Source organism: Gopherus evgoodei, chromosome 2, assembly GCF_007399415.2.
Source record: "Gopherus evgoodei ecotype Sinaloan lineage chromosome 2, rGopEvg1_v1.p, whole genome shotgun sequence".
Taxonomy (NCBI): Eukaryota; Metazoa; Chordata; order Testudines; family Testudinidae; genus Gopherus; species Gopherus evgoodei.
Genome location: NC_044323.1, coordinates 156496527 through 156513216, shown reverse-complemented (window position 1 = coordinate 156513216; position 16690 = coordinate 156496527). Strand labels below are relative to the sequence as shown.

Below are 16690 nucleotides of genomic sequence, written 5' to 3'. Positions count from 1 at the left end.
GACGGCATCCAGGGCGGAGGGGAGGGCGCGGAGCAGGTGATCGCTCCCGGGGCGGGGAGAGCCGCTGGGGCCGGGCGAGGCGGGGAGTTGCCGGGAAGTTCGCTGCAGAGCTGCGGGAGCGGAGCGGGGCCCCTAACATGGCGGAGCAGCCCGAGGCGCCCAGCCCGAGACAGCAGCGCCGGGGGCCGGGGGCAGAGGAGCGGCCGCTGCCGCGCTGAGCAGCCGCCGGGGGAGAGCCCGGCCGCCCGCCGCCAGCATGACCCGCTGGATCCCCACCAAGCGGGAGAAGTACGGGGTCGGTGAGTGCGCGGAGCCGCCCGGCGGCGGGGCACGCTGGGGAGACCCCCACTGCACCCCCCGCCCAAACACTCTTCTTCTGCACCCCCCGCCCCACTGCACCCCCTGCCCAAACACTCCTCCACTGCTCCTCTGCACCCCCTGCCCCATGGCAGCCCTGCCCAAACACTCCTCCTCTGCACCCCCTGCCCCACTGCACCCCCTGCCCAAACACTCCTCCACTGCTCCTCTGCACCCCCTGCCCCATGGCAGCCCCGCCCAAACACTCCTCCTCTGCACCCCCTGCCCCACTGCACCCCCTGCCCAAACACTCCTCCACTGCTCCTCTGCACCCCCTGCCCCATGGCAGCCCCGCCCAAACACTCCTCCTCTGCACCCCCTGCCCAAACACTCCTCCACTGCTCCTCTGCACCCCCTGCCCCATTGAACCCTTTGCCCAAACACTCCCCCCTGCCGCACTGAACCCTCTGCTCAAACACTCCTCCACTGCTCCTCTGCACCCACTGCCCAAACATTCCCCCCTGCCACACACCCTCCTACACCCGGCACCCAAACACACTCCACTGCACCGCCGCCCCACTGCACTCCCTGCCACAACACTGCCCCACTGCACCCCAATTGCACCCCCACTCAAACACACCCCACTGCATCCCCACCCAAACACTCCCCCTGCACCACTGCACCCCCCACTGAAACACTCCCGTCTGCCCCACTGCACCTCCACCCAAACACTCCCCCACTGCTTCATTGCCTCATTGCACCCCCACCCAAACACCCTCTGCCCCTTGCATCCCCCACCCAAACACTCCCCCTGCCCTTGTGTGCACACTGCTCCACTGCACCCCCCACCCAAACACTTCCCCTGCCCCACTGCACCCCACAAACACTCCCCCCTGCCCCACTGTGCCCCCCTCTGCCCTACTGCACTCCCCACCCAAACATTCCTCCTCTGTCCCACTGCACCCCCTGTCTCCTAGCACCCATGCCTCACTGCACCCCCACCCAAACACTCCACCCTGCCCCTGTGCACCCCCTGCCCCACACCATCCCCACCCAAACACTCCACCCTGCCCCTGTGCACCCCCTGCCCCACACCATCCCTACCCAAACACTCCCCCCTTCCCCTGTGCATTGCCTGACCCACTCCCCCCACCCAAACACTCCCCCTCTGTCCCTGTGCACCCCTCACCCAAACACTTCCTCCTGCTCCACTGCACCCCCTGTCTCACTGCTCCACTGCACCCCCCACCCAAACACTCCTCCACCCTACTGCGCCCCCTGCCCCACTGAAACCCCCAACCCAAACATTCCCCCTCTGCCCCACTGCACCCCCCTGTGGCTCCCCCAGTGCTCTTTCTTTGGTGTATTGCCCCTGCCCCACTGAACCCCCCCCCAAACACTCCCTCTCTGCCCCACTGAAACCTCCAACCCAAACATTTCCCCTGCACCTCCATGCACTGCTTCTGGGACTCTCTCACCCCCAATGCTCTGTCCTCTCTCTCTGCCCCTACTCCACTGCACCCCCCTGCACTGTCCCTAGGGCTCCTCCAGTGCTTTGCCTTGTGCCCCACTGCACCACCTTTCACACACCCTGTCCCACCCCTAGTTCTCTGTACTCATGCCCTACTGCAACCCCACTGTCCCCCCCCTGCACTGGCCCCTGGAACTCCCCCCCTGTGCTCTGTCCTCATGCCCCATTGCAACCCTTCTGCCCCACTGCACCCCCCTGCACTGCTCCTAGGGCTCCCCCACCCCCAGTGCTCTGTCCTTGCTGTATTGGCCCTGCCCCACTGCACCCCTCTAACCCAGCATTCCCCTCCGCCCGCCACCCAAATACTCCCCTTCCACCTCACTGCAATGATTCTGCCATGTTGCAATCCTCTTCCTACCCAACATTCCCCCTCTGCCCCACTGCAACCCTTCTGCTGTCCTCTTCCAACCCTAACACTCCCCAACCACCCCACAACAACTTCCAGCCCAAATTCCGTCTCTCACCCCATTCAGGGCCTTTTGATTTCATCCCATCCACCCCCTCTAAATTCCCCCTTGGAATTCTTCTGACTGCATTTGGATTCCCTTCTCAGTACTCTTTGATTCCTACCCCACTTTGTCTTTGCCTGGAGGTTTCAGCTGCTGATATTCCCTGGGACTTTATTTAACTTCAAGCCCTTGGAGTTGGAAGGGGTGATCTGGCTCCAGTTTGGTTCTGTACTGCTCTGGTGTTTGCAATAATGCAAGTGTGTCTGCTGCCTTAGGACTGACCCTGTTTTGGGGGTAATTGTTGACTTGAGTCTGCCTCTAGGACTGTCTCCAAAGGCTATCAGGATGGGGAAGGACGGGAGAGACAGCTGCAGTGACTGTGTTGCAGTGTCCAGCTTCCCTGCCCCCATGGGTTATAGGGAAGGGAATGGGGTACTGAGGACAGAGTATGGCTGTGCCATGTTCTGGGGAGAGGAAGCTTTGGAGTTGTGTTATAGGGAAGTGGATACTGGGGAAGTGGGAGTGAAGAGATGAACTGCAAAAGCTGAGGTTGTATCTGTTACCAACTGCCCTGCCTGTTTGCTGGCATTTAAAAATAATCATGAAATGCTGATTTACTACTTCTTAGGACAAGCTTAGCACCTGCTGCAATGGTTTGCGAGTTCCCCCTTTTTGTGGAGAACGTGATACATTGAAAGCCACAACTTTTGAGCCGGTGTAGAAAATATCCTTTAGAAAACAAAAGAGCGGCAGGCAGGAAACCGCTAATGACACAAACCACCCTTCAGTTTGCTTGAGCAAGAGGACGCTTCTTTTCCCCTGGGAAACTTGTTGAAGTGCTGGAAGGTTTTAAATTGGATATATGAAAAATGCTAAGCACAGCTGCTGTTGTGATGCTGTTTCGTATAGTTCCATCCGCTAGTTCAAAGTGATCAAGGCCCCAATCCTGCACTCATTTGTACAGGATAGGGCATGTGCACTCACGAAAAGTCCCCATTGACTTCGAAAGGCTCCACATGACTGCTGGGGTTGGCCCACTGCACAATCAGGGCTGCAGCGTGGTTTATGGCTTAACAACATTATTAAACGTAGCACTGTCTTATCTAGCGACTCCCATGCTAACTTTTAGGGCGTGTAACATTTGCGCACCCTGAACTTTGTTTCTTTGTGTGCTGGCAATGACTCGGGCTGTCTCGTACGTCGGTATATTACATGGGTGGTGCGGGAGATCGTGTCTGTGGATTATCAGGGTTGCTCTGAGGGCTGCCATCTGGCAGAATGTACGATAATTGGCATAATGATGCCAGGTTAACAAAATAATCCTCACCCAAACAGTTGGGACTAGATGTGAGTTTGGGCACACTCCTGAGCAAGGTGTGGCAGGGGAGCTGCGCTTCAGAAACAGCGTTGGGAAGTAGCGTGACTCAGACGCAATTCTTTCATATTTCAGGGGTTAGTAATTTGCTGCTGGTCTATATTTTCCCAGAAGGCTGAGCTGCACTGGCCTGTGAGTAGGTGGAGTGGAGCCTTGGTTTTGCCCATTCCCTGATCTCCTGACATAGGAGGAGTAAGCAGGTGCACAGTGCTCTTATTCCTGTGCCCAGACAGGTATGTAAAGGGGCAGGGGAGGATTCTTATTTCCCCTTTACTTGGGCATGGAGTCCATAGAGTTCTGGCTTTTTTGTCTATTTCGCTAGCACATTTAATAGGGTTAATTCATCCTTTCTTTAACGAGCCAATGTTTGATGCTTATACTTGGCATGAAGTATTTCTAGTTCTCACTTTCAGATCTGGCTGGCTAATGGGTTACAGAAGCGCATGTCAAGTGCTTTTCTCCTAGGCCCCAATCCTGTGCTTGCAGAACATGTTTAATTTTACTAATGGGATGTGTCGTCATAGGTGCTGACTTCATGGGTGCTTGAGACATGGAGCACCCACAGAAAAAAATTAGTGGATACTTAGCACCCACCGGCAGCTAGCTAGCGCCCCCCTTCTCCACCACAGTGCCTCCCACCTGCCGGTGGCCCCACTGATCAACTCCTCCCCTCTCTACCAGCACCTCCTGCCCGCCGTGATCAGCTGTTCCGTGGTGTGCAGGAGGAGCCGGGGGAGGAGTGGAGGACAGGGCATGCTCGGGGGAGGGGATGGAACTAGGCAGGAAGAGAAGGGGCGGGGCAGAGCAGAGGTGGAAAGGGGTAGGACCTTGGGGAAGGTTGAAGTGTGGTGGGGCCTGGGGCTGAGTAGGGGTTGAGCACCTCCAGGGAAATGAAGAAGCTGGCGCCTGTATGTGTTGTGGTAGTAAAGATAAGCAGGTTTGCAAAATCTGGGCCTTTCATAATAAACGCTTAAGAGATTTTCTTTAATGCTTGAGATGGCACAAGATGGAAGAGCTGGGAGAAGGGGCATTTAACTTTTTCTCCCAACAATATGCTCTCCCTGAGGATTCCAGCCTTGAGGAGTCCCCTCTTATTGAGAGGATACTTTAATACCCTTGGTAAGACTGCCAACAAGGGTGTCTATTAGTGCTAATTATGCTGGTGTTTGTGATGAGGAACTGAGCTGAGACCACCAGTTCATATCATTTAGGCTATTAGACAGTAACAATTTTCATTCACTACTTGCCTGGGCCGTGTTTCAGCTGGTGGCTCAGTGAAAGGATCAAAGTTGTGTGTGGTTGTTTTTATTTATTTATTTACTTTGGAGGATAGAATAGAAACATTATGGCTGGTAGAAAATAATCTGTGTTTTTGAAATTACCATAATGACATTTGAATGTATGTCAAATGGGGATCTGCATGTTTTAACAGCATTGTGAAGAGTTCCCCAAAAAGTAACTGTTGTGTTCCAGTGCCATCCTTTGTTTTGTGCAAATTTCAGTACACTAAGATTTGTTTCCTGGACCGTTGTGACCAGTCTCCTCTAGTGGTTTGGCAGAATAACCTCTTCTCTTTGGACTCGGGGCTAGAGCGCGTCATTTGCAAAGTGTATTTTAATGAGTGTATCTGTATTATGCAAATATGCAATGAGATGCTTGAAGTTGTATGGAAAGGAGTTGCAGTTGACTCCCTGGGGTTCTTAATGTAATGCGTCCATCATCTGATGGATTTAAAATGATTAATTTTGTGACAAAGAAAACCCATAGCAGTATTCCTTTCTCTGCTGGCTCCTTTTATTAATCTTTGATCTATTAGTTCCACCAGATTTTGCCTACATTTACTAGAGTGTTACAAGACTGAGGTTCCTTAACTCATGTCATTTTCTTTGGTACATCAAGCTCTTTGCTGAATAGGGGTTTTAATTAGGTCTGTCAAGCGATTAGAAAAATTAATCGTGATTAATCGCACTGTTAACCAATAATAGATTACTATTTATTTAAATATTTTTGGATGTTTTCTACATTTTCAAATATATTGATTTCAATTACAACACAGAATACAAAGTGTACAGTGCTCATTTTATATTTATTTTCTATGGCAAATATTTGCGCAGTAAAAAACAAAAGAAATAGTATTTTTCAGTTCGCTTCATACAAGTACTTTAGTGCAATCTCTTTAACATGAAAGTTGAACTTACAAATGTAGAATTATGTACAAAAAATAACTGCATTCAAAAATAAAACAATGTAAAACTTTAGAGCCTACAAGTCCACTCAGTCCTACTTCTTGTTCAGCCAGTCACTCAGACAAACAAGTTTGTTTACATTTGCAGGAGATAATGCTGCCCACTTCTTATTTGCAATGTCACCTGAAAGTGAGAACAGATGTTCTCATGGCACTGTTGTAGCTGGCATCGCAAGATATTTGTGCCAGATGGGCTAAAGATTCATATGTCCCTTCATGCTTCAACCACCATTCCAGAGGACATGTGTCCATGATGATGATGGGTTCTACTTGATAATGACAAAGTAGTGCAGACTGAGACATGTTCTTTTTCATCATCTGAGTCAGATGCCACCAGCAGAAGGTTGATTTTCTTTTTTGATGGTTTGGGTTCTGTAGTTTCCTCATCAGAGTGTTGCTCTTTTAAGACTTCTGAAAGCATGCTCCAGACCTCGTCCCACTCAGATTTTGGAAGGCACTTCAGATGCTTAAACCTTGGGTGAGTGCTGTAGCTATCTTTAGAAATCTCACATTGGTAATGGTACCTTCTTTGTGTTACGTCAAATCTGCAGTGAAAGTGTTCTTAAAACGAACAACATGTACTGGGTCATCATCCAAGACTGCTCTAATATGAAATACTTGGCAGAATGCGGGTAAAACAGAGCAGGAGACATACTATTCTCCCCCCAAGGAGTTCTGTCAAAATTTAATTAACGCATTATTTTTGTAACGAGTGTCGTCAGCATGGAAGCATGTCCTCTGGAATGGTAGCTGAATCACGAAGGGGCATACGAATGTTTTGCATATCTGGCACGTAAATGTCTTGCAATGCCGGCTACAGAAGTGTCATGTGAATGCCTGTTCTCACTTTCAGGTGACATTGTAAATCAGAAGCCAACAGCATTATCTCCCGTAAATGTAAACAAACTTGTTTTTCTGAGTGACTGTCTGAACAAGAAGTAGGACTGAGTGGACTTGTAGGTGCTAAAGTTTTACATTGTTTTGTTACATAACTGCACTCAGAACCAAAACAATCTATATTTCTAAGCTGCACTTTCACGATAAAGAGATTGCACTACAGTACTTGTATGAGGTGAATTGAAAAATACTGTTTCTTTTATTATTTTTACAGTGCAAATATTTGTAATAAAAATAATATAAAGTGAGCAGTGTACACTTTGTATTCTGTGGGGTAATTGAAATCAATATATTGGAAAATGTAGAAAAACATCCCAAAATAGTTAATAAATTTCAAGTGGTATTCTGTTTTACAATGTGATTAAAACTGTGCTTAATCGCGATTAATTTTTTTATCACTATTAATTTTTCTGAGTTAATCGTGTGAGATAACTGTGTTTAATCAACAGCCCTCATTTTAATATCCTCAGTGCTGTCTCAGGAATCTAATTAAAGGGCCATGCATGCATGCATCCTTTCCATATTGCAGTAGGTAAGTCAATAGTATTGTTATCGACTCTCATTTCCTGCGTAGAAACGAACTGTTCGTTGTAGTGATTGAACTATACTGATTACTTTAAGAGTTTAAAGAGACAGTACATGGGTCTGCATTTGGCCTTCGTCAGTATTTCATTTGGATTGCAGAAAGGTTTTTCTTTAAATTGTCACATTATTTTCTTTCGTTAATCATCTTTTACTTCTTGCAGTGAACCTGAGGTGGTTGCTTAGTGATTTTGGTACCAGGTCTGAAGTACGTTACCTAGACTCCCTGGTCCAAAGTACTTTCAGATCCCACCAGGGTCATATTTAGAGGGATGAAGGACTGAGATCCGTAAATTTAGAATTATGCAGTTTACTGTGTGTGTGTATGTTAAACCCATTTACAGTTAATGTCTTGCAAGTAAGATTGTACTAATTGGCGGGGTGAGGGGGCCTCTGTCTGTTCTGCAGAGACTTCTTTGTCACTAAGGATTATGAGTGTAAAAATTAGCATCTGTGCTAGTACCCCCAGCCAGAGCTTCCCCTTTCCTTCCCCATAGCCATTTGATTATTTCAGTGAATGAGTTGGTGTCCTCAGGTGAGATTTGAGTGGACAGATCTCCATATCACACAATCACCAGCACATTAAGCACTAATAACCCCCTTCCTGGCACTGTTCTCTTGGGACCAAGCTGCCATTGCAGTAAGGGTGCATTACCGTAATTGTTTAACTCCACTCTCCCAAATCTGGAGTATCAGAAAAAATCGATTATGAAAAGAACTCTGAGGTTGTAAATGAGCTCTTATCTGCAGTAAATGGATTGTTTTTGTCATATGCCAAAAAGCATGACACATTTGTTGCCTTTGCAGTTATTTTTGCAGCAATGACGCATGAGTAACTTTACCTGTGAGAACACTGTCCCACATAAATGTCATGTTTTATCATTTCTTCTTGTCTAACTACTCGAAAGGTATAGGTCTGATATGCATATGGCTCATCATAATGGAAGGGGAGTGGGGGAGCGATAGCTCAGTGACTTGAGCATTGGCCTGCTAAACCCAGGATTGTGAGGCCACTTAGGGATCTGGGGCAAAATCAGTAGTTGGTCCTGCTAGCGAAGGCAGGGGGCTGGACTCAATGACTTTTCAGGGTCCCTTCCAGTTCTATGAGATAGGTATCTCTCTATATATTATATGTAGCTTTTCACTGTAAGGTCACCAGTTTGAATCCAGCTCATACTAGTAACTGTATTATCTGAAGGTTTAGGCCCCGGTCAGGCACGTGCTTAACTTTACATATGTGAGTAGTTCTACTGAAACTACTCGCATGCTTAAAATTAAGCGCATGCATGAGTCTGTGCAGGATCGGGGTTTCTGTGGTCTATATGAAGTGAGTTGGTGGGTCTCAGAAGAGACAACCTGCATTAAGGATTCTTTACTGTGTTATCACTACAGAAGGGCCATGGTCTATTATACCTTTACGGAATTTCAGTTTTAATTTTTGATAATTTTGTCACAAAATATTATTGTTTGTTCATTTTTAAAGATTTTAATCTATTTAATTTTTCACAGTTGTGGGTTTGAAGCATATTTTAAAAATGTGTTTTAATCTTTCACAATCATGGGAAATTATGGGGAGGTCAGACAATTCTTTTATGACAGTAAACATTGAGATTCAAAAAGTTAAAGCTTTATTAGAACACACATCAGTATTACGTGTCAAAATATACTAAGTAAATATTCTTCAATCAAACTCTAAGTTCTCAAGGAGCATTTTTCTTTCTTTGCCTATCTGTAAATTTCAGTTATCGATGGAAATATTTTTTCATCGGTTGGTGTGTGTACAGTGAAATCAACATTTACCAATGAAAATCTAATCCTTCAGAGCCTAATTATACCTTGGGGTAGGTAGCTGCCCTCAGTCTCCTGGACTGTCAATCCAGCATCTTCAGTTTTGATGTCTTTTTAAATAAATACACCTTTATAAAATGACAAATAATTACTTTTAATTGTTATAGGTGATCTGTTAAACTTGCAATATTCTTACCTTCTAGAGGAGCCGGGGCTTGGACCTATTCTTATAGAAGAGCAATATTCATACTGTGGAATTACCATGTAGGCATTTGAGTTACAATCAACTGCCTCATGTTATAGGAATGGCAGTAATTTTTCAAATGTAAACCTGTGCCTGCCAACTACATTCATAATTTATGGGACTAGAAATGCACAGGGACAGTGGATAAGAGAGCGCAGCAGAATGAGATTTCATTCATTTTTATTTTAAGCAACATTTTGAGTTGTGATTACTTCTGATATGGACGGTTGTCATGACTGGGCTATTGCTCAGACTGCATCTGGTTCTGCAGAGTGGTCTGTGAGTGTGTTTTGTGCTTTGCGTAACCTTGCACTGTCGCAGCATGTCCCACTTTACTGTTAAAACTGTTCCATGTTACTAATAGGCTTTATTATTGGACAACAAAGTTCACTTTAGTTTTCGAGATTTGTTTAAACTTGTTGCATGCTTATAATAGATACTGGAATGTGCTAAGTGAAGGCCCCAATTCTGCAGCCGGATGCATGGCTGGGTCTTTAAATGGATATAAGGATCAGGCCACGTGGATCCAACTGCAGGAGTGCATTCTAGGGGCTGATCATGCCATCCTGACCTGGGTAAAACTTCCCCTAACTCCAATAAGCATATCTCATTCTAAGGGTTTAATGTACAGACAGTTGCTCTGGTTTAACTTACCAGTTTTAAATCAGCTTAGGGTATGTCTTCACTGCCGGCCGGATCGGTGGACAGCGATCGATCCAGCAGGGAGCAATTTATAGCATCTAGTCTAGATACAATAAATCAACCCCTGAGTGCTCTCCCTTTGACTCCTGTACTCCAGCGCTGTGAGAAGCACAGGCAGAGTCGATGGGGGAGCGACAGCAGTCGACTCACCGTGGTGAAGACACCACGGTAAGTCGATCTAAGTACGTTGACTTCTGCTACATTATTTACGTAGCTGAAGTTGCATAACTTAAATCGATCCCATCCCCCCTCCTCCCCAGTGTAGATCAGGCCTTAGTTAAATTGGTGGGAAAATACTGCATGGAGATTATTATTATTTCAGTTTAACCAAACTTGTTTCGGTTTAGCTGAAATGGGTTAGTAGAAGGTTTAAACTACATTGAACGTAAGTCCTGGTCTATGCACAGAGTTGTATAGATATATCTAACGGTGTGATTTCTTTTATACCAGTTTCACTAAACTGGTGCAGCTTTTGTATGTGGACTCTCATATTAGTTTAGACCTGGTTTATATCAGTTTGGCTTGCTCTTGTAAATTTACAGATGCAAGCTAAACCGCTATCATGAGTTTTAAACTGATTTAAGAGAGTCCACATAGAAAAACAGCACCAGTTCAGTTAAACTGATTTATGTTTAACCATTGTGAATTCTGTGTGTATACAAGCCTGAGTTATTCTTGAACTAGAAGAGAAGTGTCCACGTGTGTGGGGGGTTGCACCAATTTAGCTAAACCTGTGCAAGATTGTGTGTAGACAAGGCCCGAGTCATTTTTGTGTGCATGAAATTGGGAAGCAGATTATGTTAAGTGCCTGTCTCTTTCTTATGGTTCTGATCCTATTTCTCTTGCGGTTAGTTAAAAGGTTAGTCAAAGGCAGACCCTCCCCATACCACCGACTGTAGTGGGAGCACAATGAAACCCTGTTGTGTTTGCTGCTTTGTCTTTTGGCAAAACTTTTTTTCAACACAGGGGTTTTCTTAAACACTCTCAACTGCATAATGACAGCCTGTTCCAAAACCACCTTAAACCTTCCTGCATTGATTTTTACCAAGTAATCATTCTGAAATGTACACTTCGTGTTAATTGTTCTACTGGAACATGTGATTTGAACCTTGTTTTTGCAAGCTCCCTGATTTAAGGATTTTCCCTCCCTCCCTCTTCTGGATGAAAAGGTATAATTTCCCAGTGGCCTTAAAACAACAAAAGTGAAACCGACCATATACTTCAGGATCTATGGCTGTACCTAAAGTATGAGTGATGCAGAAGTATTCTGTGCGCACGATACATTGTTTGGATGAAATCTATGTTAAATGATTAAAAGGGCAGGTTGTGTGCATGTGTCCAGGGAAAGGGATTTAAAAAAAGGGGGCCTGGAGGATGGTATTGGAGAACTGAGTCTATGTGCACGCTTCTCTCATCTCCTATACGAGGGTTTTTTTAAGACCATGTGCTTGCGTACCTCGGGTTGGCAGTTGACTGGAGCAGGGAACAGAAGAAGAATAGAGTGGAGCAACTTAAGTTTAACAGGACTGTATGGAGCCGACCAACCCAAGCCTGGCTAATGCTTTTCAGGGAAGGAGTTGCTGTGTTTTTCATGGGAAGGGAGGTGGGAGGCAGGGAGTAAGGTGACCACTGAATCCTGCTTTTTTGACAGGGTGGAGGGAGGATGTGAGGATCTGGGTGGCTTTTGAGGCACTGCTTTTTTAAGAAGAGGGGAGAAGGAGCCCCGGGGATCAGATTGAGAGGAGGGGCTAGGAAGCTAAATGCCTCCTGCGTGTCCAGGACAGCGAAAGGACAACAACAACAGAGGGGCACTGCAAAGGCATGCGAGGCAAGAGTGGGTGAAGATGTGCCAGTGGTAATCAAATCTACCCGGCGACAGGAGTGTGGCATGTAGGTGTGTTTAACCCAGGTTAGTAGGCTGTGTCCTCGGGGGAGGAAGTGTTGGGGAAACTTTCCAAGCTCTGTTCTGCAGAACTGCCACTGAGCTACTGATTTTCAGGGGTGGTTTCACTCATGGAGCAATTGCAGATTTGGGCATTTAGGTTGGGATTTTCAAAGGTGCTGAAGGAGATTAGGCACCTAACATCACCAGACAGGCACTGCGGTGGAACCCTCAAGGCAAGCGGAAAAGAAGCCGTCCAAGAAACATGTGGTGACGTGACCTTCAGGCTGATAGCAAAAAAATGGACTATACCTGAAACCAGTTAGAACAAATGGCCCAGGATAGAGGAATCTGGAGATCTGTTGTTGGCGGCCCATACCCTGATTGGGGTGACGGGCATGAGTGAGTGAGTGCCAATGGGAGTTCGAGGCCTTAACTCCCCTTTCGGATCCTTTCAAATCCCAGCCATAGCCTCTGATCCAACATCTGAGAGGACCACGACCCTTGCTCTGTGTTCTCCTGTGCTGTTTGCTTGTAGAATCTGTTTTAGATCTTCCTCTTAGCTGCCTAAACTTGTTATTTCAAGTGCAAAGCTGCAGAGGGATCTTTTCTTTCCCAGCTCCTTTCCTTCCAGAGGGTTATTGTGCTCTCTTTTCTTTTCCTAAATTGCTTTCAATCCCCTCCGCATGGCCAAATTATTACTTCTGTTACAGATTGTTTGGGTCTGGGGGTAAACTAAGGCCTTGGCTACACTGGCGCTTTACAGCGTTGCAACTTTCGCCCTCAGGGATGTGAAAAAAACACACCCCTGAGCGCTGCAAGATACAGTGCTGTAAAGCACCAGTGTGTAAACAGTGCCGCAGCGCTGGGAGCACGGCTCCCAGCGCTGCAAGCTAAACCCGATCAGGATGTGGAGTACGTGCAGTGCTGGGAGAGCTCTCTCCCAGTGCTGGTGCTGCGACCACACTCTGCACTTCAAAGCGCTGCCGCGGCAGTGCTTTGACGTTTCAAGTGTAGCCATGCCCTAGGACAAATAGCTGAGTTTGTTAGCTATCAGCTGTGTATTAGGAAGATTGTCTCAGCAGGGCTTACTTGCAACTGGAGGAGTGGACAGCAACGAGAACTGCATGGTTTCATAGAAACTTGTCCCCTCAAAGCTCTCCAGCAGCATGTCAGATTACAGTCAGTATGTCACCATAACTCTCAGTGGATGATCATGTCCTAATGGCATGACATCATGTCCCTTTAGGGTGACCAGATGTCCTGATTTTATAGGGACAGTCCCGATTTTTGGGTCTTTTATAGGCTCCTATTACCCCCCACCCCATCGAGATTTTTAACATTTGCTGTCTGGTCACCCTATGTCCCTTTCATGGGTGTTGCATATGTAACGCTGACAGATCCTGGTTGGCCACGGGCGGGATTGAACCTGGGACCTCTGGAGCTTGGTGCATGAGCCCCTACAACAGGGGTGGCCAACCTGTGGCTCCGGAGCCACATGCAGCTCTTTAGAAGTTAATATGCGTCTCCTTGTACAGGCACCAGCTCTGGGGCTGGAGCTACAGGCGCTAACTTTCCAATGTGCCAGGGGGTGCTCACTGCTCAACCCCTGGCTCTGCCACAGGCCCTACCCCCCACCCCCCTGCCTCCTGCATGCCACAAAACAGCTGATCGGGAGGTACAGGGAGGGAGGGGGAGGTGCTGATCGGCGGGGCTACCAGTAGGTGGGAGGCGCTGGTAGCAGGGCGGGGCAGCTGCTGGGAGGCTGCTGACATATTACTGTGGCTCTTTGCAATATACATTGGTAAATTCTAGTTCTTTCTCAGGCTCAGGTTGGCCATCCCTGCTCTACAGCAGCAGCTAAAAGCCAGTTGGTTGTTAGCTCAGGCTGTAGAGCAGACTCATTTTATCTCTCTCGTTAAGTGATCTTGATGCCACTAGATGGGACAGAGCACCACACCCAGAAGGGTTACACATACGCCATGGCAGTAGGTCAAAATAGGCAATATATAGTAGTGTTAGTACCTATTGCATTACTCTTTTACTAGCATTGCAGTCTACTTTGTTTGTAAGCCCTTGGAGGCAGGGATTATCTTTTTGTTTGGTTATGTTTGTGCAGCACCTAGCGCAGTGGTCACCTGGTCTAGCACTGAGGTCACTTGGCACTGCTGCAATAGAAAAAAATAATAGCAATAGAGTTCTTCGTATACAAGGGGTTTTAGTCTCATACTTGTATCCATTAGTTAAGACTAAGCAGAGCTCTGAAGCATAGTCTGATACACAGTTATTTTGTATTCATTTCCTGACAACCAATTAATTCTTGATCTGCTTGGGGTGTCCATGGCAAAATGTGGAAAAGCATAGCCAATGATGGACTTCAGCTTGTGATGAGTGAACAATTGAACCCATTTTCTTCTCTGCAGCTAGTAGCAACATTGGATTGTGGAGGCTTACCACATTCTTGCCCTGTATCGTGGCAGTGAAGGGAAAGAAAAAACATGTATAGTCATCCGTTTTAATTGATTGTTTCAGTTTGAGACAGACTTTCATTGTGTATAAGAGTATTAAGCAGTTTAGACGTCAGCATTGTAAGGGAGGCCGACTTAGGTTACAATTAAAAATGTTTAAATTCCTTCCCTGTTGTTAACAACTGATATTATAGCTGCTAGAATTTTAATACTTAGGTCCCGATTTTCAGAGACTCTGAGCACCTCCCTTTGACTTTAATTGGAGTGTTATGTGCTCAGCAATTTTGAAAATTTAGGTCCTTAGTTTTTCATGATGCCGGTGAACCCTGTGTGCTGCTTATTTATGTCACTTCACTTTGAAAATAAAAATATAGTCAGTTTCACTTCCTGGTTCTCTCATGCCAGCCTGCTGTTGCAATGTTTGGGTTGAAATCAATGCCCAGGGAAATATTTTAACTCCAGAACAAAACTGTTTTCACTGAAATTTAAAAAAAAAAGGTTTTATGTTTGGTAAAACTTCTTAAAAACAAACACCACTGAAGAAGTGACCATCTTTGCACATATTAGTGGAACAATACAACCGCACATGCTCTTTCCTCCAACTGCATTACGAGTCATGCCGATTGGTTGCCACGCTGACAGCAATGCAAAACAACTTTTAAACAGGAAAAACTACAAAGGGTCTGATTCTTCACTGCTGGACAACAGAGCATTTTATCTCTGAGATCTTATTTTTCTTTAATTTGGTTTTCAACAGTAAGTATTGTGTTAAAGTTCACTTGGTGAAGTTCAACATGCTTGGCTGGATAACTGGTCCAAATTTGAGTGCATAGGACTAAAGCAGTTGTTCAACCAGTAGGAGGCGCCACAAAATAACTGCATCCAAGATCTCTGTTTGATTCTGGTTTCTCAAATACAGTAGAACTTCAGTTACGAATGCCTTGAGAATGGAGGTTGTTTGTAACTCTGAAGTGTTCACAACTTTGAACAAAACATTATAGTGGTCGTTTCAACAGGTTAAAATTGAACATTGACTTAATACAGCTTTCGAATCTTTACTATGCGGAAGAAAAATGCTGCTTTTAATTATCTTAATTTAAATTAAATAAGCAGAGAAACAGTTTTCTTACTTTGTCAATTTTTTTTAAATGTTCCGTTTGTTTTTAGTAGTTTGTTTAACCCAGTACTGTGCTGTGTTTGCCTTGCGTGTGTCTGTGTTTCTCCTGCTGCCTCATTGCATACTTCGATTCCAAACGAGGTGTGTGGTTGACCGGTGAGTTCGTAACTCTGGTGTTCTCAACTCTGAGTTCTACTGTATTATGTTTCTCAAGTAACAAAACAATAGTCAGGTCTCCAAATGTAAACCTTTTAAGGGGAGATGTGTGCGCAAATCCTCCCTCTCCCATTTATGATTTATTCTTTTTATTATAATGTATTTTTGAAGTATATATTAAGGACATGGACAGGGTCAAACTCTTAATTTCTCTTCCTATTTAGTTAATTTCCACCTGGTAATCACCAAAAGCAGAATTCTTACTGTACTCAGTAAGAAGTAGGTAGTTCTGCTTTGGTTGAGATTTGTTGGGATAGACAAACCACTAACTGCGTATAACAGGAAGCATGATCTCTGTGTGTGTCACTGTCTTAGCCTAATAGTGTCCTTATTATCTTAAGTGCCTCACAATCTTTAATATACACTTATAAAGTTTGCAGACGATACCAAGCTGCGGGGAGTTACAAGTGCTTTGGAGGGTAGGATTAAAATTCAAAATGATCTGGACAAACTGGAAAATGGTGTGAACTAAGTGGGATGAAATTCAATAAGGACAAATACAAAGTACTCTACTTAGAAAGGAACAATCAGCTGCACACACATAAAATGGGAAATGACTGCCTGGGAAGGAGTACTGTGGAAAGGGATCTGGTGGTCATAGTGAATCACAAGATACATATGAGTCAATAGTGTTGCAAAATAAGGAAGCATCATTCTGGGATGTATTAGCAGGAGTGTTGTAAGCAAGACACAAGAAATAATTCTCCGGCTCTACTCCATGCTGATTAGGCCTCAACTGGAGTACTGTGTCCAGTTCTGGGTGACACATTTCAGGAAAGATGTGAACAGATTGGAGAAAGTCCAAAGAAGAGCAACAAAAATGAGTAAAGGTCTAGAAAACATGACCTGTGAGGGAAGATTGTCTAGAAAAGAGAAGACTGAGAGGGGATATAACAG

The 16690-nt window shown here is 45.7% G+C and overlaps 1 protein-coding gene across 4 annotated transcripts in view; it reads left to right on the top strand.

Annotated features, from left to right (window-relative positions):
* Positions 1–247: 247 nt before the first annotated feature.
* DOCK5 (dedicator of cytokinesis 5) overlaps positions 248–16690 on the top strand; it is a 142046-nt gene continuing 125603 nt past the window's right edge. For 3 of the 4 annotated variants that reach the window (XM_030552020.1, XM_030552018.1, XM_030552017.1), the window contains exon 1: positions 248–299. In XM_030552020.1, the coding sequence (XP_030407880.1) occupies positions 257–299 (43 nt within the window). In that variant the 5' untranslated portion in view covers positions 248–256. Of the gene's footprint in view, positions 300–4529; positions 4590–16690 lie in introns of those variants that run through there. The other variant, XM_030552019.1, reaches the window with a different exon arrangement.